Here is a 21397-nt window from a genome sequence, read left to right on the forward strand (position 1 = left end):
GTATGACATGTAACTATAAACTCCAAAGAAACGTCATGTAAATGACTATAAAATAGATCTAATTAGAGGGAAAGCAGAGACAGTTGGTACACCTCCTGTTAATTAACTAACTTAATTAAGTGCTAGTATAACTGACAGTCTTTTGATCACTGCACAGCACAAAGCTAAACATACAAAATTTGACCTTAGTCTTCAAGCAAACATACAGTTCAAGACACAGACAATATATTTCTAATAACAAATACTGAAGGAATTTTTGCTTGTAGAAACTTGAAACTCAGCACGACTAAGTCTCGCAACTGTCTTTATTTTCCGTTATTTGTGCCAAATTAATATTTTTTTCAGAAAATAATTGTAAAAAAAATTATTCTTTTTGGAATACTATATTATTCTTCTGCGCCAACGACAGCCAGGACCAGAGGCATTATGTTTTTGGGTTGTCCAGCTGTACATCCCATTCTTGTGAATGAGATATCTCAGTAACACTTTGTGGGAAATTTGGCACAAATGTTCACTTAATCTAAAAGATGAACTGATTACATTTTAATGGTCAAAGGTCAAAGTCACTGTGACCTCACAAGACATTTTTTTTGGCCATAACTAACAAATTCAAACACTAATTATGACACAGTTGAACTCAAATGTCTATAAGGATGAAATGAAGTCATGGCATTTTATATCCAAACTTAACTGTGACATCATAATGTTGTACAAAAACACCTATCATTAAATGCTGTAACTCAGGGAGGAGAGATCGGGACCATAATTCCTCCAGCTTGGCAGGTCGGCAGAGGCATGCGACCACGAGGGGGTAATTCTAGTTTTCACATTTATTTGAACAATTTCACAGAACAGAACTCCCTGTCCCGACCCCACCCAGAAGAAAGTGCATAGAGGGAAACATAATGAGACATTACACTGACAATGGTATCTCCCTAAAAGAGACCTTTGGTTGGCTTGTTATGGTGGTAGTTGTAGTAGTTGTATCCTTTTCTTAAACCATATATTTATTATCAATGAGGAGAGGGCGTGCAGATTTCACTGCTTTGCATTTCCTGACCACACATAGAGCAAATTTGAAAGTGTCACCAAAACTTTCTTGTTTACAACATCCAGGATCTCGGAAACAGAAGCTCAGATGCAGCAAAAAGTTAAAAACTGTCATTATTGAATTCATGTACGTGCTTCTTTTTTAAAGCAGTGTGCTGCTGTAGTGAGAATGTGCTTTCAGATGACAGCAGCAACACACTCAGATCAAGGTTAATCGTGAGTTTTGGAGACCTGACAGTCGGGCAATAAAGGAACCACAAACTACTTTCCCGCAGATCATTTTTGTTCCACTTTCTTTTATCAAACTTTCCTCATGACCAAGGTCCTCACACTCCCTTGACTGTTGAGTGTTTTGTGGGGAGGGTAGATGTGGTATGCAGGGCCTCTCCGTCCTCCTCTCCTCCTCTGTCTTTCACACTCTCCCTGTAAAAACACAGAGGAACTAGGTGACCTCTTTATTTCCTCGGCTCCTTCTCCATCTTCACCGCGTCTGAGAGCTCAGCTCAGCTCGGGGGGGGGGACGACTCGCAGAGCCAGATGTGCATGGCGCGATGTGGTCGGTGTGGGGGCTGCATTAGGGAGTTACCAAAGCCATGAGTCAGACTTTGCAGTGCTGCCAAAATGTCTGGCATTAGGGACATTACAATTACACACTGCAGTTGGTAATGTGCAGCCACCAGCCTGAAAGACGAGGCCTTTTCCTGACTGGAGTTTAAGTGAATGCATGTGGGGAGAGGGGCAGACTGTCAGCTTGTATGGTGGATAAATTTCCCATCAAAGCAGTTGAAAGGAAACAGTTTTCAGAGGATTTACTGTCTGATGTGTTGTGTTTTCTTAAGTTAATTAAAAAAATGTGGGCTCTCATTCCTCCATGACAACATGTGCCACTTTGTACAGCTACAACAGAACAGTAGCGTGTGTTAACATCATGATTATAGTGCATTTGACATTTATCAAATCATAAAAACAAACAGCAGAGGAAGCAGCTGGTATTTTTCATTTCTATTCACAAAAAGTTGATCAATGATCCAGCTTTGTAAAAACCTGAAGGGAGTGACGTGCTGTTCTCCCCTCAGACATGAAGAGTAACTAACTGCTGACCCTTAGAGGTGAGAATAAGTCAGTGCATCACCTCACAGTAAATCTGACGGTCTCCATCTGTGTCTACAGCCTCTGTTTCCTCTTCACAATGACTTCAGACGAAGACTGTCCCAGCCCAGACCTTAATCCAGCAGAGAAGCTGTGGACTGAGCTGAAGAGAGCTGTTCGCATCCTAAGAAGTTGTCTGAGCTGAAGTAGAAGAATGGTCCAGAATTCCTCCTGAACTTTGTGCAGCTCTGATCAGCAGCTACTGGAAAAGCTGGTTTCAGGTTGTTGGGGCCAAAGGAGGTTCGACCAGTTATTAAATCCAAGGGTGCACCTACTTTTTTTGTGACTTAGATGATCAGATCACATTTTATGACCATTCGATGCAGAAAATATAATATTTGACATGTTGTTAAGCAGAGTACAAGGAGATACCTCCTCACTGAAAAGAAAACAAGCAAGAACACAAACTACTGGACTCAAGTTTCTAACATGCTGCTTGTTAGCTAACATGCTTAAATGCTAAATCTGCTTTCAGATCAGTCGCAGCTGTAGCAGGTAACAGCATGAAAACACCTCAATACCAACACATACTCATGGCTCAGCCGGGGTTCTGCAGCTGGAGGGGGACGACAGTGCACCACCACAGAAGAAGAAGAGGCATCTCTCGTCACTTTCCATCAGTGTGAGACATTTACAACAACACAACAAGATGCACAACATTTATCATCAGTATTGTGACTGTTGTACTGATGACAAAATGAACTGGAAACAATAAGTTTGTTGAAATATTGAGTTTTTTTGAATGGTCTCACACACACACACACACACACACACACACACACACACACACACAACACACACACACACACACACACACACACACACACACACACATACACACACATACACACACTACAGAAGTAGAGAAACAGTCTCGTTATGCAGACATATGCTTCTCCCTCCCTCTTGCCAGACCCTTTCAAAATAAATTATTACTCTTATTTTGCAAAAAATCTGAAGACAGAAAAAAAGAGATTTACACCTGGACTCGGAGCGAGAAGAGGAACAGTTTGTGCTTTCAGTGCAATCGAGACAGTAACATTCCAGTCGTTCATCATCAGCACCGGGACTTTGAAAAGATTGTGAAGAAACTGAGTGTATTGTTAGACAGACAAACAGCAGCTGACACTGACTGCCCTTCCACCTGTTTTATTGGTTGTCTCATCTCACTGCACTGCAGAACAGAGAGGTTCAGGAGATCCTTTGTTCCCACTGCCATCAGGCTGTACAACACCTCAGCCAAAGGAAGTGGACTAATCTAATTATTATTGTTTATTTATTATTAACTGTTACTGTTAGTCCTTCATCAGCAGCCTGGAGGACGCAGAGTGGCAGGGCGTCCAGGACAGGATGGTGGAGAGTCCCTCTGAGTTTAAACTGATTGATTTGTTCAACAGCTGTTCATAAACACAGAAAAACTCAATTTCAAATCAATCACTGTCACTGTTACTGTTGATACCTTGATACTTACATCTTTTTCTGTGTCTCAGCCTCACCTGGCTCAGGTGTCTGGGAGGATCATCGGGGTGGTGTCCCAGCTGGTCCTGCATCTGCTAACCCCGGCTCTGAAGGTTCAGCTCGGGCCCGAAGACCAGTCCAGAGTGTCGGACTCTGAGAGCATCACCGAAAACCCCCTGGTCCAATCATTGGGCAGTTTCGCCTCCCAGCCGTCAGTCAGGAGCATGCTGGGAGATGTAGTGGAGCTGCTGAACCAGGGTCTTCATGTGCAGTCTGCTGAGAGCCGGGACAGTACAGAGACCAAAGGAGGGTCAGAGGTCATGTCTGCTGCCATGAAGGCCTTGGTGACAGCAGGCGAGACTCTGGTCGATATAAGAGATGAGGCAGGAAGTAGACGCCATGTTTGAAACAGCGACTCGAGAAGTGATGTTCGCCGTCGCTGACAGCATGAGTCGCCATCAGGACAAAGAGAGGAAGTCTGCGAGGATCCTGAGAGACCTTGCCACCAATATAAGCCTTACCTGTTTCGCATGTCCTCAGAGAAGGTCAGCAGCGACCTGTCAGAGTTTAGTGGTTCCTGTCTCCAGGTACTAAAGGGTCTTCTTGCCAGGTTTTTGACCTTGTTTTCCCCGAAGAGCTTGAGCCTGACGACCAGTCCACACAGGTCAAGCCTGTCCTGCTTGGACTCTGTTGCTTCTGACATTTTGGACATCGTGGCCAACAGCGTGAAGGACATATGTCAGGAGAAGAAGAAATCGAGGAAGTTCCCACTGAGACGCAAAAAGACGGACGTGACAGAGGAACGAGTCGACTCCATGGCGATGGAGGTGAAGGTCGCTCTGCAGGAGAAACTGTGAGAGTTTCTCACCAGCTACAGAGAAGCTGTGGACAAGGGAAAGAAGGACGAAACAGAGACTGTGTCCACACTCCAGAGAGACAGGACAGCAGAGAGTGAGGACACCCAGCAGGAGCAGATTATAACGGGTGCTGTCAGGACTGCATCAGGTGGACATCTGCAGCCACGACAGGGAAGGATCCACTCTGACCAGACTGGAGGATCAGATCAGAGAGGACAAACTGTCCAGCTTCTCCCAGCTGCCGATGAGCGCCCTGAGTCCTCTGTCCTCCAGTCCCATCAGTCCAGCTGAGCAGTTGCATTTGTTCTGTCAAGCAGCTGTGAAACATCTGCTCAGGCTCTTCTTCCTCCCCCCTCTCTCCTTGGGGATGGGTCTGGTCCTACGGGTCCACGGCAGCAAGTCAGCTGCCAACAGGTTCCAGGAGACAGCCCAGCTGTACAATGACATCATCAGCTAGTGTGCTCAGCTGATGTCTGACCGGGTGATAAGCAGCCTCAGCGGGATGCTGGAGGGGGACGACGACTGTGCAGCACCGCAGAAGCAGAAGAAGAACATTGTGCACTTCTTTCAGAAGCTTCCGAGGAAGATCAGAAACAAATGGAGGACACCAACGAACCGGACGGACGCGCTGCCTAGTCCGTCTGTGGAGGGGGGCCACTGCAGAGTCTGAGGACGCAGAGGAAGAGGAGGGAGAAGTGGACGCCTCTGAGCTGAGGAGGAGGAGAGTGGTGAACTTCTTGCAGAGTCTTCCAGACCAGATTGCAGAGGCTTTCTTCGTGTATGAGCCGAGGCAGCGGCAGGCTCAGGCTCTCTTCCCCATCTAAGACACTCTACTGGTCTCTGTAGTCCACCTGGGAGGGGTGGACTACAGAGACCAGTACGAACTGAAGAGGAGCAAACATGTTCAAGACCCTCAGTCAATAAAATAAAATAAATAAATAAATACAAATAAATTCTATTATTATATTATATTGTATTATATTATATTATATTATGTTATATTATAATGTATTACACTGTAGAGTCAGCCCAGCTTTAGATGACATCATCAGCCAGTACGCTCAGATGATGTCCAATCAGGTGATCAGCCGACTGTGACAGACTTACTTACACACCTCACAACCCATATTTCATTTGTTCACCAGTGTGAATAAATCATGAATGAAACCAAAAGACAATTCAGTCTGATTATCAGACCGTTTACTGTTTTTTAAGCCTACGTTTATTTCATTTTGTCCAATGTGCACCGTGAAAAGTACAAAAAGAAGAAGGAGACTGTCCTGGATCTTTGGTAATATACAAGTATCAAAAAGACAATCATCAACCCAATTAATTATATAATTATTAAGTATTAGTTTTGGACACAGTGGTCAGCCAATACACTCACCAAGTTTTAATGACTTGGACAAACCTCTGCTCTTTTTCTTCTTTTAGCAGACTGTACTAACAGCAACAATCCTCACTCTCCCTCAGGTCTTCATCCACAGGTGGAGGAGGGGTAGATCAGGTGTGTGGAGCCTCTCCATCTTCCCCTCCTCTTCTATCTTCCACACACATCGTTCCACACAACACTGTGGAACACTGATGAACCGTGTGACCTCTATTTCCTTGGTTTTTTCTCCATCTTCACCATGTCTGAGAACTCTGCGAGGAGGGGGAGGGAGGGGGACACAAAGAGCCAGATGTGAGGTGAAGGTGGGGGCTGTGTATAGGGGTTCATTTTGGATATTCACACAGGGATAACAAATTCAAAACAGCCCCAGTGTTGATATTAAGATTGCACATTTGCATCATGTTGAGCTCATAGCTTTTAAAGACGGTTTAAAAAGGTCTCTCCGTTTCTCTACTGTACAAAGGCTTTGCGAAGGCTGAGGGGAGTGGCCAAGTTCTCTCTCATATGTGAACAGTTACTAACTGCTGACCCTCAGTGGCGGCTGCAGGTCAGTGCATCAGAGAGTGTGAAATCTGAGAGAAAAGGTCCTCACCTCCGTAGTCAATGCGTCCGTCTCCATCAGTGTCCAGAGCCTGGATCATGGCCTCGGCCTCCTCATCAGACAGAGGAGCTGACGGCGTTGCAGTTGGTACAGTGGACAGGATGTACCTGTTAGAAGATAAAATATATCCACCATGTAAAATACTTCCACAGACATGTCAATCCGGAGTCCAGGAGTCATGGCTCTTCTTTATTTGGTTGAAATGAGGGATAAAGGATAAAGGAGGACATGGACATGATATGTGGATTAATCCACCAATGAAAATAGTCCCCTACTACTATTTCCTCCTGTTTGATAAAAACGGCATTACCCAGCTGTTTGAGGAAATTACTTACAATTTGTGACATGATTTTACAGATTTATGCCATCAGTCTTCAGGAAAGTCAAAAAGACAGAAGTTAAAAGTTGGTTTTCACCTTTTTTATTGGATTTGTTGACAATAAGAAAAATTTAAGATAACTAAAGCCTTATCTTTAGATAGTAGTAGGGCTCGTACTTGATCTCGTTCCACTCTATGTAGCCGCTGCCATCCTTGTCGAGCATCACGAAGGCCTTCTTGATGGCTTCCTCTCTCTGCTCCGAGGTCTTGAACTGCCTCATGTACTCCAGAAACCTGCTGTAGTTGAAGTTTCCTGCAGAGGATCAAATAAAACGATGACATCAGGCAGTGATGTCATCGTCATGACTCACATGTGAGCATCATAGCAGTCACTGTTTAATGTGTGACTGCCATCTCTCTCACACACACACAGACAGTGTCACCCTGCGTTCTCATCCCCCGTGGCATGCGGTCTATATCCTGCTCTGTGAGTGAAGCGCCCATAGCCACAGCCACCTTCTTCACCTCTGGCCGGAAGTCGTCTTCCATCTTCTGCAGGTGTGTTTTGACCTGGAGATCAGGAGAGAAGAACATCAGAACATTTCTGATGACACTGATATCAAAGTCTAACATTTATTACACATATTTACTCAGAATTTTTGAGGGTGATATTGTAGTTTTTATGTTACGATTACACGCTGCCAGTTATTAGTAACATTTCATAATAAGATTTCACATCCCAACATGAGCTGAGCCTTAAAAGAAGACTCCAACAGTTTAGGAAATATGCTTACCTGCTTTCTGGCTGAGACTTAAATGAGAAGTTCCGTACTGCTCTTATATCTGTTGTCTAGATATGAAGCTACAGCCAACAGTGGGTTAGCTTAGCTTAGCACAAAGACTGGAAACAGAGGGAAACATCTTGCTAGGTGCTGTCTGACACATTAATACATTAGATATCGTTTGATTTATCTGCACAAAAACCAAAGTGTAAACACAACAATTCACTGCTTTACACAGGGTTATATAAGCAGTGGTTGCTTCGCAGACGCTCCTGGCTCCAGCGTTATCTCTGTCAGAAAGTAATTCCCAAAATGTTGAATTATGCATTTAATCTTCCTTTGTTTCCCCATTTCCTTTATTTCCTTCTTTGCTTCATTTCATCTGTGTGTTTTGCTTCAGCCCTCCTTGTCTTTCCTTTCTTTCTCTTATCTGAATCTCTTTTGTCCTCATCTGACTTAAGGGTCGAAGGATAGATAGTGTCATATGTTTTACTGACTCACACGGCCCTCTCAGAAAAACAGTGATCTGCTCCTGAGGCTGTACAGATAAAACTAACTTCACTCTTTTGTCTTTCATTCTTTATTTCTATTCCTATTTTTCACCTAACCTTAAAAAATAAAGTTACAAAATGCAAGATGTTTTCTTCAAAATATTTTATAATTATATTTCAACTGAGAGTATCTTTCCACTCCAGTTTTGCTGTTTGAACGCTGCTTGAATAAAGGGGCTGAATACTTCCTGCTGCATTGTCCAAAAAAACCCCAAAAAACCCCCCACTCCTCATGTTAATGCAGTCATCAGGCACATGCTGGGCTTCACCCAACAGTGGCTGACAGGCAGCTGTGTGCTGCTGACATTTACCGTGTCTACCTCTTCATTCTGAATGAATCTCTAACAAGTGGCTCTTCTTTCTCTAATTTCTCTCAGAGGCTTGTTAATCATCACTGGCACCTCTCCAAATCAATACAACCTCAATTACCTGCTTAAGTGATTAGTCATAGCGGGGTTACTCATGCTGAGGTAGGTCATGGATATTTTGGGCCCCCCCCCCCCCCATCTTAATAATGTCTGTCAGCGCTGATCTCAGAGGACACGTCACCTCAGAGGACGCCACACAGAAACTGGTGTGTTTCTGAGGGACTGCAGATCAGCATGGACATGTGGAGTCCGTGGTGAATGGGTTGTGTAAAGAGCAGCCGAGAGAGTAAACAGCCTGTGAAGCTGCTCATCATAAAGCAGAAGATTGCTGCCTTTCTACAGGTTGTTTCATCATTCCTCTTCTCCCTCTCCCCCTGAACTTTTACTCCATCATTTGCGCTTCAAGAACTGTCTCATCAAGATGAGTATGTGCTTTTTCTTCACTAGAGATCAAACCAAACCCCAGCGCTCTCAGTCTGCCAGTTTCTAAACAGCTTGTTTACAACTTTGAAAAATTAGCACCATGACAGCAAAAAAAAAGAAAGAAAACGAGTTAAACATCAATCGAAGCAGCTCTGAGAATATACTGGAAATCATTACTAGATATTTATTGACTCTACAGATCCATCCCCATCTCCAACATATCCTGTCCAGTACTCACCAGATTCAAGGCCTCCCGGTGCAGCTGACCCTCCCCCTCTATCTGTCTCTTATATACAGGAAGGATGTAACCACCAGTGGCCTTGCACCTGTCTCCCCCCCCCCGGCGGAGCCATTCTCCATTGAAGTCTTGGCTCCTGTCTTGTAGACAGTCCACACATTAGGCCTGCTGATGGGGTTGAACCAGGGGCCGGCCTTGGCATCCAGACTCATGGAAGCTGCTGTACAAGTTGTTCCTGATTGCAGCAGCGCAGTCAGATTTCATAAATCACTAAAGACTGCAGTTATAGTTCAACCACCTCTTCACGGCCACTTCAACAATAGCTGCTGTTTTTACATATCAGTGCGGAACATAATCTGCAGCTTTTTCAGTTAGTCCTTCATCATCCAGGCATCATCTTTCCAACGGAGGACCTTTGGCTTCTTCTCTCAAAGTTAACTTTCAAATAAACAGCTCAAAGCTTTACAGGAGAATAAAATCCAGCCTGAGCCATCACACTGCTCCTCTGCCAGGACCTCAGAGTCTCTGAAAGTCTGCAGCAAAGATAGAGTCAGATCTGACTGACACCAAGAAGTTCTTTTTATCCATCCAGCTACTGTATATTTACTGTATCTGTTTTTATACTGTATATGCAATGATAATTGTTTTTAAGTCTAGCATGGCTCTTGGGATGGTAATATCAGTCTCTCAGTCTGTTGGTCAGTCCACCACTTTGGTCCAGACTGAAATATCTCAACAACTGTTGGATCAGTTGCCATAAAATGTTGTTCAGACGTTCAGATGTTCCCCAGAGGATGAATCCTACTGACTCTCCGTTAACTTCTCCTCACACACCACCAGCCAGGTCACATTTATGGTTCTGTGGCGTAGGTTTGCCCCAAACCGGCATGCACTGAAATCCCAGCTCCAGACACGCCCCTCCTCTTTGTCCATTTTTGGATTAGCTAGGATTCAGGGGCGGAGTCACGCAAGATAACAATGGAGGCGCAGCTAACTCCGAGCCTCAAAACCGCTCTTCAGAAACCTGTGGGTGACGTCACTGGGGCTATAGCCATCTTTTCTTTTACAGTCCATGGTCAAAACTTTAATTTGTACAATACTTTGATTTATGTTCAAAGACCTGCAAAACTAATGACATCCCCATCAGCCTCAGCTGTTCCTTGTTTGTACTGCTAATTAGCAAATGTTAGCAGGCTAACATGCTAAACTAAGAATGTGAACATGATGAATGCTGTGCCTGCTAAACATCAGCATGTGAAAATGTTTAGCATTTAGCTTAAAGGACTACTGCCTCACAGAGCAGTTAGCATGGCTAGTCTTGTTTCAACATACAGTAAAATCTTGGCAGCTACTTGAGTATTTAAGAAAATTTTGGTCATGTCTCCTCCTAAATGTCTGCTGCTCTCTTCTCTCCATTTAGTTAACCTGACGCTGCCTTTCACTGCTTTTTATTTCTAGGATCATGACTAAGTCTCCAAGGATATACTGTTATTTTCAGGACATGTTAGGCTACGTGGGAAGGACTGTGCATGTTCCAAGATGCAGAACACCCAGTAGAAGTCTGTTCCTGCAGCCTTATGTCAGAGACAACTATTAAATCTGACCCTTAACATCTGCAGCTACCCATCAAAGGCGGTCAAAGGCGAGGAGGGCGGAGGCCGAGAACCTCAGCTGTTCCAGGGAAGTCTGTTCCACACACATCGTCACCGCTCTGATGAGACATCACCCTCACAGTGATGATTGGTTTCAGAGTGACAGTCCCAGCTCCCTGCCAGCATCAGCACAAGCAGGTAATCAGGTTTGCCGCATGTTCGCCACACACTCACATAAAAGTTCTGCAGGGCAGAGAGCTGGCAGAGAGAAATAGGGCTGTTATATAACTCAGTTGTGTGTGCTAACATTTGTGTTAAATAAGGTATGAGCACTTCTGGGCAACTGTGTATAGATCAGTGAGCAGCCAGAGCAGACAATGCCTACAGTACGGCACGACCCGGGAAGCCGGGGTTGATATTTGTAAGGATTTTACAGTGTTTGTGTGCTAATCTTTTCCTTGGAGATGTTATTTATAGAAGAACAAAATGTCTACAGGCCCGTTGAAACCTGTACCACTGTGAGACTCTGAGTTTGATCCCTGCTGCGTATTGATCCAGAGAGTTTCAAATCAGATTCCAACCTGAGCACATCTGAGCTGTGTCTGAGCCTCAGACCACCACAGTCTGCCCTCATCACTTCTGTCAGAGATTCTCTGAATCCAGAGTGTAAAACAGATTTTCAATGCTGAGTATGAAACACAGCAGATGTGTGTTTTACAGATCAGAGCAACCGTGTGTCGAAACGTCAGTGAAGCACAACCAGTGATCGCATGTGTTTTCTTGAGCTGCTTTGAAAGACTGCACCAGAACAGATGGGAGCGTCTGCTGAAAAGAAACTGTGAGTAATACTATGATGTAGTTTAAAGGATCATTTCACTCATTTTAACATTTACTCAAGTTGAAGCACCACAATCAAAATGTGATTTTCATGTCTGGATATGTGGAACCTCCTGGATTGTTATAGGGGTTAAGATATGTTGATCTCTTACATGTTGTTTTTGTGGAGTTATCTTTATATAAGGTACATAGCCATAAGTATTTGGACACATACCATTGTGCACTTTTGCTCCAGGGCGGTTTTCTTATGGTTTGGACTATAGGGACTTCGTTCGAGTGGAGGGACTCTTTATTTTAGACAACAGAGAATTATAACTGTGTTTTAGTTTGACCCTTTCCTGTTTCAACATGACAATGCACCCATGCATGAAGCCTGCTACATAAAGAAATGGTTTTAGTATGGAACAGCTTGGACCAATCCCAATGCCTCGCTTTGCTCCCTGTTTGTAAACAATAAAAATGATGTTGGATCAGATTTGATCCAATTTGGATATTTGGAATTCATCATCATGTGATCATAGGACAAATAACTCCACAGTTCTGGCTCTGAATCACAGTGAGCTGTGTGTTTATACTGTCATATACTGTCTTTTTTCTTGCAATGCTAACATTAGGGTTCGATCCTTTCATGCTTGTTTGTTTACTGGTCTTCTTCTATCTTATTATTTCTTGCGTTTTATGGCTGTTGTTTGCAATTTTTTACGCTTCCGAGTATCCCCTGATAACCATGGCAACCCTATGTTTAATGCCACAACAGTATGAAGTTTGGCTTATTCCCTCAGGCAAAGTCTGAAGAGATGTGGACTTACAGAAAGTGTCTATAAGAGGCTCTAAATGTCTGCTGCAGAGGCCTCATGCCCTCGATGGTTTGACAGGGGGACAGCACTAAGCCCTCACCAACGTGCCTCCAAGTCTGTGAGTCTGTGAGGGGGGGCATTGGGATTCAGTTTTCTTCTTTACCATCTTCACCTGCATCGCTTCATTTCCTTTCCTCATCACTGATTGGCTCTTGTTTTCATCTTTACCCCCCCACACACATTTACCTGATTGAGTTCATGTGGTCACTACAAGGTTATTTAAAGACTTCACTCCCTCTGCTTTGTTCTTTTTCACCTTTGCATGGAGTGGCAGTTCTGCTAAGAGGAGTTTATGTTACTCTTTATGTCCATGTTAGTCTCTGAGAACTTTATTTATCATTATTTCTTTATGGACATTTGATACTTCTTTGATTTATGGTGTTGCGTTTAATCTTTAATCTCTAGTCAGATTGTCAGATTGTCAGATTCCCAAAAGCCCTTTTCCCTTTACCCTTTTCCATGAATCCTGACCCAATGCCCTTGCTAGTTCACCTTTCATTCATTCATTCTTCATCACCCGGCATCTGAGCTGAGCGGCTGAGTGGAACCGAACCCATGCAGCCAGGTGGCTAAAAATGTGGACAACTACATATATTTAAACTGTTGGGCTGTACACATACTTCGATTGGATGTCCTCATATTTTTGGCCCTGAAGAGTGAACAGAGACTGTGATGCATACATTTTCCACTCACTCTCTCTATTCACTGCCTGCATCAGGAAGTGTCTCCCTCCATGCACACAGGTATCAAGGAACCATCTTGACCCTCCTCATCAAATACAACAGAAACTCTCAGTATGGATACATTCAGCTTAGAATCAGAAGAGGTGTGTGTGTGTGTGTGTGTGTGTGTGTGTGTGTGTGTGTGTGTGTGTGTGTGTGTGTGTGTGTGTGTCTGTACAGTGGACTGTGTTTTTCTGACCATGGCTTTTAAGGCGAAGTGACCTGTGTACAGGAGAGCTTATTGAGTGATGTTTTGTTGGGTTACACTTCACTGAAACCTTCAACTAAAAGGACTCTAACAAAATTGATCTGAAGGGTCAATATTCTCTTTTGCTACACTTCACTGGAGGAGAGAGAATTGAAAACCGAAATCTTTCTGTTCCTCTCGTCCCCCACTGTTCTTCTTTTTTATCTTCTTTTTTTTTAAAAAGTCTTTGACATAAAGACAGGGTAATTAATCCCATTAAGATCCCTGAACTGGGTGTTGAAGGACTCGTCCAACGAGCCTTGGAGCCTAATTGAAATTGACTCCATAAAGACCCACTCAGCTGAGGCGTCACATTTAACAGACATACATTAGCGTGGTGGATTAGCACACCACAGTTTTGCAGACAACCTCCTAATGATGTGGGAACATGCAAAGCTGTTTCCCGTCAGTGCAACACTGCTCTGCTGTAGTGTGCGTGACAGTATGCTGAATCGTGCATACGTTTTTAATCCTGCAGGAAAAATTAATCCAAAAAAGAGCAAAGAGAGAAACGACAGCATTAAACATGAGTGAGGTGGAGCACTGAGCCTGTCAGCCACTCTGATGTGGGGTTAATATCAGATAGAGAAAACATGTTTGTCTCTTTGTTCCTTTTTACATCTTTGCTTTTTTTTTTTCTCTGTGAAATGCTAGAGATTTTCTACAGAGGGCTCAAACACTCTAATGATTATTTTTCAATAGCTTTTCATTTTTCAATCATTTTTTTTCAACAAATCAATTAATGGTTTAAATGGTTTAAAATAAAATGTCAGAAAATAGTGAAAACTGAAATTGCTCCTTTCATCCAGTTTATTATGGAGGCTGTAGAGCGGTGTTGTTGTTGTACTGTAATGCATCATATTGAAGATATTGTTCACCCAATTTGCCAGTACAACACCACCTCAAAATATAAATGTAAAGTAGAATTATTACTCACAAAAACTGAAAATCTGAAAGTGTTATTTTGTTTTGTTATTCTGCTCACCTCGCTGTTGTGCGGTGGAGGTAGACTTCTCAAAACCTGGACAAATAAAAGTGAAATCATTAGCATTTATGTCACAGTGTGCACATATTTGTGTGGTTATCACCTTTTAGAGATTATTCTGACAAAATGAGACAGTTCCTGTGAAAAAATATGTAAAAAAAGTCTGTATCCCGTGCTCAAAGGAAAAATTCCACTAATTTGTGGACAACACAATCATACCATACAATATAATTGAGTTGAATAATGTATTGCAGAGAGCAAGTTGTCAGCATAAGTTTTATGCTCATACAATAGTGTCAGTCACTGTAGCTGTAAATGCAGTGAAATGTCTGAATTTCAGAGCTTTGACACAGTCAACTTTATTTTCTTATTTCCTGTTGAAAGAGGATGTTGGGACTAAATGCAGTGAGGAGTCTATATCATTAGATGAGGCTGTTTGATTTGATAGAAGGGGCAGAGGGGCGGGACCTCTGGAACATCACTGATTGGTTAGATTTTATGTGAACACAAATCACTGCAGGATGGGGTCACCAATAAAGATTCACCTTTCCAACCTTCCAGGAAGTTTTCATGACAGGTGACACTGACTGATTTTGATTTATTTTTGATGTATGGATTGAATGGAGGCCAGTAGCTGGAAGGTGAGGAAAAGCAAATCACAAACACAGTATAGCATGATCTGTGAAATGGTTAACAGAAATATTAAGTTCATGTCATTTGTAGTGAATAACTAAAATGGGCAGAATCAGAAGACCTTGTGTTTGTGAAGTTCCAGACCACAAACCTTCCTCTTGTTCATTCCTAAAGAAACTGAGGACAGAGCTGTTTAATTCCTGTGTTGGATCCAGAAACAGACTCTGGGGGCAGCCAGCAGCAGCCTCGGCTTGTAAACAAGCAAAATTAGTTTTTCAAATATAATTCAACAAATTAACAATCTGCTGTTTCCAGAAGCAACATAACCGGGCCGTCGTCAGGCAGACTCATTTTAAACGGCCGGGACATTATCTGTCTCCCTGCAGAGTCGCTGACTGTATGTGACTTCACCGCTTTGTTTTCCCTGTGGACTTAGTTTCTGCTGCAGGACTCAGATTTAACTCCAACACCCCTACAGAAGCACAAACAAACATTTAGATAATTACTCTTCCTGCTCGTCCTCTAATTATTTGCCCAGGCAGGAGGGAGAGTCTTCAATGAGCAGTTTGAACCAGTCTCAGGTTTTTTTCTCTGCAGATGTGTTTTTATACTTCATACTACTGTCTCATTGTGTCAGAATGCACCGATTTCAAGGCTCTGCATATCCATGCTGCTCCTGTCACTGCTGCTTTTCATGATGGTTATACTGTTAGTATTTGATTCATTTTATTTGATGATAAAAAATAGAATATAAATGATATTTAAAGTCCAGTACGTAAAAACACAGTGAAGTCTTTTAGTCTTTTTAGCAAACAATCCAAATGACAATTAAAGGAAAACACACATTTACACCATTGTGAATCGTGCGTTGTGACTGTTGAGTTTTGACTGATATTTTTGAATTGGATGCTTTCTGCCAACCTTGAGGACATGGATGCTCAAACCAATATTAGTCAAGTTTTGCAATTTTAAGCATTGATTCTGCAGGGAAACACTCTTTCCATATACACTCAACATACAATCAACTTCCTGGCAACAGCAAAGGCTGTAGAGCCTGTGAACTGTATCCCAGATGTCGGCTTCTCAGCAGCCATTAAACGCAGTATTGTTTTCAGATCGACCACAAAGCAATTTTAAGTTTATCCAGCAGTGTTCTGACAGGTTTTCACAAACCCAAGGAATCGTGAAATGCTCTCAGTCAACAGACTAAAAGCCAATTTCAGACTGACTTTAAAACATTAGAATTACGAGCTCCCGAGGCCCGGCGGTTTCTTCACGAGCCCCACAGTGAAACCAGAGAAGTGTAACTCAGCATTCACAGCTGCCCGGGTGTGGAGTGACCCGGGCCCCAGGGGGAGCAGTTAAAGCCAGGCCTGGATACCGCTATCCTCCCTCATCACCCACCGAGGACCGCTTTGAATTGTGGGGTGAAGATGGAGATGGATGGGGTGTAAAGGGCGGGGGAGGCGGCTGTTTAATTCCAGTTTTGCTTTCCTCACCACAAAATGGAGAAAACGTGTGCTTATATATATATATATATGTGTGTGTGTGTGTGTGTGTGTGTGTGTGTGTGTAAGCACAAAAGTACAGTGATATACTGTGGTTAACCTACTGCTCATCACATCTGATGTAAGATGTGAAGTGACTGGAAAGCGCGACCCAGAATTCCATCTTATCCTCTGCTTTCTGTTTCCAGGGAAACAGCAGACATGCAACACAGTGTATCAGAGAGTTTGAATATGACGTGATGAGACAGCGATACAAGAGGAGGAGGAGGAGGAAGTGCAGGAGTGAAAAGATTTAGGAGGAAGATTCCTGCCAGAGAAATCAAATGTCCAGAAATAGACACTTGTAAAATCTAAACTGTGTCCTTCCACATCTTCCTCCTCTGAGCTCTTATTCATCAAACTGTGACTCCATTAGAGAGTAGACGGGTCTGAAATGGAATCAAGTTCACAGATGACAAGACATACATCATCCTCTCGTCTCATTCCTCTGCTTTCACTGTCTTTACAGAGAGAGGAGAGAACAATTACATTTAGTGGTCTACAGGAGGGCGATGAGGTTTCAGATTTAACTTTGTGTAATGGTTACAGTCCTGTGTTCCTCCATTTCTATTGGCTGGAAAGGACCCGGTCTATTCTGCTGCAGATACCCTCTTCAGTCAGCTGATAATAACCTCCTCCTCCATGTCAACTGAAGATTCATTTATAAATAAATCCACAGTTCAGCTCCAGCTTACAGGCTTGCATTGACATGAGTGTAATAGAACCAAAAAAAAATAGAAAGGTTTCTACAGGTTAAAGATCACTTCTGGACACCTGCGGGAGGTTTGGAGACTGTGTTAGACTTAAGAGTTGTAAGAGAGTTAAGAGCACTGAAGCTGTTCCGAAGTCAACATAAAATCTCTCAGTTGACACTATGTTCTTGTTGCTCTCCTTTATTTTCTCACCCTTCTGTGTAAATGTACCTTTTTCAGTTTAAGGTTTGGTGTGAATCTTTTATTATCTCTATTTTTACTGGTTGGCAAACCATGGAACAGTGTGGTGGTGTAACGGGTGACACTGTTGCTGCACCAACCACCTCACAGCAACAAGGTCCAGAGCATGTGCACCCAAATCTGGGCTCTTTTTGTGAGGAGTTTGCATGTTTACACAGGTTTCTTTTCCTCATAGTGCAAAGAAGCTTGTGGGGAATGGTTTTCAGTCTAAAGGCGTCAGCACAGTTAAAGACTGGCAACGTGTCCAGGATGTAGTCTGCCCCTCCTGTCATCCCCTGCGAATGATTTTTTGTACAATAAGCAAAAGTAGTTAATGAATGGCTGGAAACTCATATAGGAATATCTCTCCATGGAGGCACTAATAGAAAACGCTGATGGTGGTGAATCTACTTTTTTGTGATTGTAGACACGTCGGCCTGCGGCTCGGCCTTCAGCTGAAGAGCTGGATGGATGTGACCTGGACCTGGACCTGAAGCTGGTTCACACTCTGGAGCTGCTCTGATGGACTCTGGAGGAGGAGAGATGGAGGTATGTTATTTTGGCACTGAAACAGAAAGCTGAAAAGGAACAATGTAATTAGTTTAGCCCGTCCAGATCCAGCCAAGAACACAACAGGGTCAAAATTTAGACATTTGGTCTGGAACAAAAACGGCCCCTGACAACAGAAGGTTGTGGGGTAATCAGATTAGTTGCACAGTCAGCTGATTGCAGTGTATAAATGGAGAGGGGGCATTTTTGATTGCACATTTTCAAAGATGAATTTCTTTCATGATTTATCAGTTGTTGTTTCTTTACTTCACTTCTCTGTATTTTCTCTTGGCAGCCGCTTTATAAGAGAAGCTGCCAGAACACTTTGTTCACATACATAAAACCACTGAGACTATATGTCTATTAATAATAAATGACACATTACATATCCTCCATGCCTCAGAATGCAGGGTGCACAATGAGAACGATGGAGAATCTGACAGAGCCTGGATCAGACAGGTCTTCTCTGTTAGTTGCAGCTCAGTCTGTGACATTTCTGTCTCTGTGCGAATCAGAATCATAGTGAGCCTGTAAGATGCGCAACGAAAAGTTGACTTCCTCTGCTGCCAGGAATCCAATCTGATAAGGGAGGAGGGGGGTTGGGGGGGATTCAGAGAGGATGAATGTTGTCGGGTGGGGGAGGGGGCCTCATCCAACATGTATGAACAGTAGGATTAGAGAGGGGATAGTCCGAAGAGCCAAGTACCCACTGTGTGTCTTTCCCTGGTGTTACATCACAGTCTGTTCATGGGAGATTTTTCTGTACGTCTCTTCTTATCTAACTGAGGGAGCTTAGGCTGAGGAGGAGAAAGCTGCAGGCTCTGCTCCCACAAGCTCCAAACACACACACACACACACACACACACACACACACATGCAGGGAGATTGATGACAGGAAGATTTGCTCTGCAGGCTCCATCTCCATCCTCCAACCAGCACGTTAGAAGTAGAAAGTTGTGTTATTTAGCTGCAAAAATAGACTCTTGCTCCACATCCTTCCAGCCTCTCCAGATCTGTACTGTACATCTCAGTCAGCTGAACACACTCGAGCAGCACAGTAGCCTATCAAGAGCCTCCTATAAGCACCCCCTCCCCCTCCCCCTCCTGCAGCCAGAGCGCAAAAACGCTCCATAAATTCTATTTGGGCTCATTATCGAGCAAGATGGCGCTCTTGCTGTCAGCACCTCGGACAGCTCCCAGCAGCTCCGACATAAATCTTAGCCTCTGATTTGTTTTTTTTTTTTATTTATTCTTGGAGGTGTCACGTGTGTGATGAGCGCTTCGAGATGATGTGACTCCGTCCAGGTGGCGCGTGAAGGGGAAATTCAATCCTGGATCAACTTGGCTGCTATTAAAGAGGACTTTGTCGCCCTCCTCCTCCTCTTCTTCCTCCTCTTTTTCTTCTGCAGCAACAGTCTATTAGATCTTGTAGTTGAGGAGGGAAATAAAAAGGTAAAAACCGGCTTCGGCCTGCGCTGACTCTCTCTGCTGCCGGAGGAGGAGTGTCAGTCAGCATCTGTCTTCAGAACAAGGAGAGAGAAAAAAAATGAAGGCGCGCGCTGAGGCATCACCAGGGGCCGGTTCGCGCAAAAAAGGAGAAAAGAAGCTGTGTTCGAGAAATAGTGCCGCTTAGATCGCTGCCCCCCTACCCCCCCGAGTCCCCTGCACTTTCTCTTTCGGTTTCGCAGCAGCACCGGTTCTGAAGATGTTGGTGCTTCTGGTGACGATGTCTTCAGCCGTTTTCAGCCGCGGCTCTGCCCTCAGCTCTCATTTCAGCCCAGGTGAGCCGACATTCCGCCGCTGACATCCCAGAATAACGCTGTTCATGCGCCGTCATGTGGTTCTACTGGTTACAGTGCTCGCATCAACACTATTGGCTGCTGATAAACATCTAAACATAATGTCATTGTTCACTTTATTCTACAAACCCAGCAGTATACATTACACACGCTACACTATACAGAAATGATGTAATCTTCCTCATCTGCAGCTGATAGTGCTGTGTGTGTGTGTGTGTGTGTGTGTGTGTGTGTGTGTGTGTGTGTGTGTGTGTGTGTGTGTGTGTGTGTGTGTGTGTGTGTGTTTGTTTGTTTGATTTTGGATGAATAAGCACAGGAGAGCCGACATGATTCAGATGTGTAAATTAATAATAACCCATTTTTAAAGTGCATGGACACACAGTAACATCTGTTCCTCTCTCAGCTGAGCAGTTTAAAGGTACAGTACGTATAGAGGTGAGAGGCAGAAAGGAAAGGTGAAAAGAGGAATTGTGGGAGCAGAGGGAAGCATGAGACTTCCTCTAATTGGTGCAGGAGTTATCCCATTAATGCTGGTAAAGAAAAGGATTATGGGAGACAATGGTCAGAGGCAGATTGCCTCATTGTTTCTCACATCATGGTGAAATAATCAGAAATCACTGGAAACCAAATGCCTGTTTTTTTATTATTATGCAGCATAAGCAGCTGCTGGCCTGTCATTCAGGTGGTTTCTATGGCAACTGAAAGGTGCAGCAGTCTGTGGCTTTCCCATCTTGTGGATAAAAAAATAAAAAAGGATTATACAGTGGCAGAGCATTTTCAGGAGTTACACAGACATCGCAGTGAGGACGCTGGCAGGCTTTTGGATTGTTTTTGAAATTGCCATGCAGTGCTCAGTTTGCCATAACAGAGAAGCCTAATGTGTCTTCCACTTGATATCCTCCAAATACACTTAACCGGGTCTCTGCAGCCTTTCTTGCAGTGGTTACCTTGGTTTCATAATGCCCTCCTGCCCTTTTCAAAACACATTAATTGAATTGCATAAATCCTCACGTCCAGCGTTGTAGTCTTTGCAGCAGTTGGTTTGGACCAGACAACCAAATGCTATGATTCTCTCGTATGCGTCTCTTTTGCTACAGAGAATCACAGGAACTAGGGTTTGTTTCAAGTTTATTTTGTCTAAGAAATGTTAACAGCTGACACTGTGACTGAGAACCACAAATATATTCAAGCAGGCAGCTTTGACAGGTGAAAATCCTCTTTTCCAGTTTTTCATTTTCATTGTCATAGATTCAAATTGTGATTACAATGTTGTCTTTTTAAACCATGTGGTAATTTTGAATGAGTGTGTAGGTGTTAGTTTGTGTGTGGTTCTGGTTTTCCAGTCGACAGCCTCCTACATGTTGTGCTTATAAATGCACCTCCTTTCTGTCATGGAGCTGACCGTGGTGCTGAAATCAGGACCGTTGGAAAATCAATCATTTTTCAACCTATAGGTCTTACTCTCCGTAGTTGTGTCCGTTCTGATTGAAGGATCATTCTAACGTTGC

General features: G+C 43.5%; 2 protein-coding genes across 2 annotated transcripts in view; one reads left to right on the forward strand and one right to left on the reverse strand.

Moving 5' to 3' along the window:
* Positions 1 to 3085: 3085 nt before the first annotated feature.
* On the reverse strand, positions 3086 to 7387 carry LOC130162543 (parvalbumin-like EF-hand-containing protein). Its single transcript, XM_056366297.1, has 4 exons — positions 7271 to 7387; positions 7005 to 7140; positions 6500 to 6615; positions 3086 to 6158 (listed from the first exon to the last, which is right to left on the reverse strand). The coding sequence occupies exons 1-4, from the start codon at positions 7374 to 7376 to the stop codon at positions 6115 to 6117; spliced, it is 402 nt and encodes a 133-aa protein (XP_056222272.1). The 5' UTR covers positions 7377 to 7387; the 3' UTR covers positions 3086 to 6114.
* Positions 7388 to 19259: 11872 nt separating this feature from the next.
* The window catches only part of aatkb (apoptosis-associated tyrosine kinase b), a 50905-nt gene continuing 48767 nt past the window's right edge, over positions 19260 to 21397 (forward strand). The window contains exon 1 of the mRNA XM_056365805.1: positions 19260 to 19871. Within this exon, the coding sequence (XP_056221780.1) occupies positions 19796 to 19871 (76 nt within the window). The 5' untranslated portion in view covers positions 19260 to 19795. The remainder of the gene's footprint in view (positions 19872 to 21397) is intronic.

This window comes from Seriola aureovittata, chromosome 21 (assembly GCF_021018895.1).
Source record: "Seriola aureovittata isolate HTS-2021-v1 ecotype China chromosome 21, ASM2101889v1, whole genome shotgun sequence".
Lineage (NCBI taxonomy): Eukaryota > Metazoa > Chordata > Actinopteri > Carangiformes > Carangidae > Seriola > Seriola aureovittata.

Bases quoted from the DNA above. Each gene is read 5' to 3' on its own strand.
- LOC130162543 (XM_056366297.1), bottom strand. From the start codon at position 7,376: ATGGAAGACGACTTCCGGCCAGAGGTGAAGAAGGTGGCTGTGGCTATG. The intron at 7,141-7,270 runs GTGACACTGTCT...GATCCTCTGCAG, and splicing joins ACGGGGGATGAGAACGCAGG to GAAACTTCAACTACAGCAGG. The intron at 6,159-6,499 runs GTGAGGACCTTT...CCCTCCTCGCAG, and splicing joins CGGACGCATTGACTACGGAG to AGTTCTCAGACATGGTGAAG.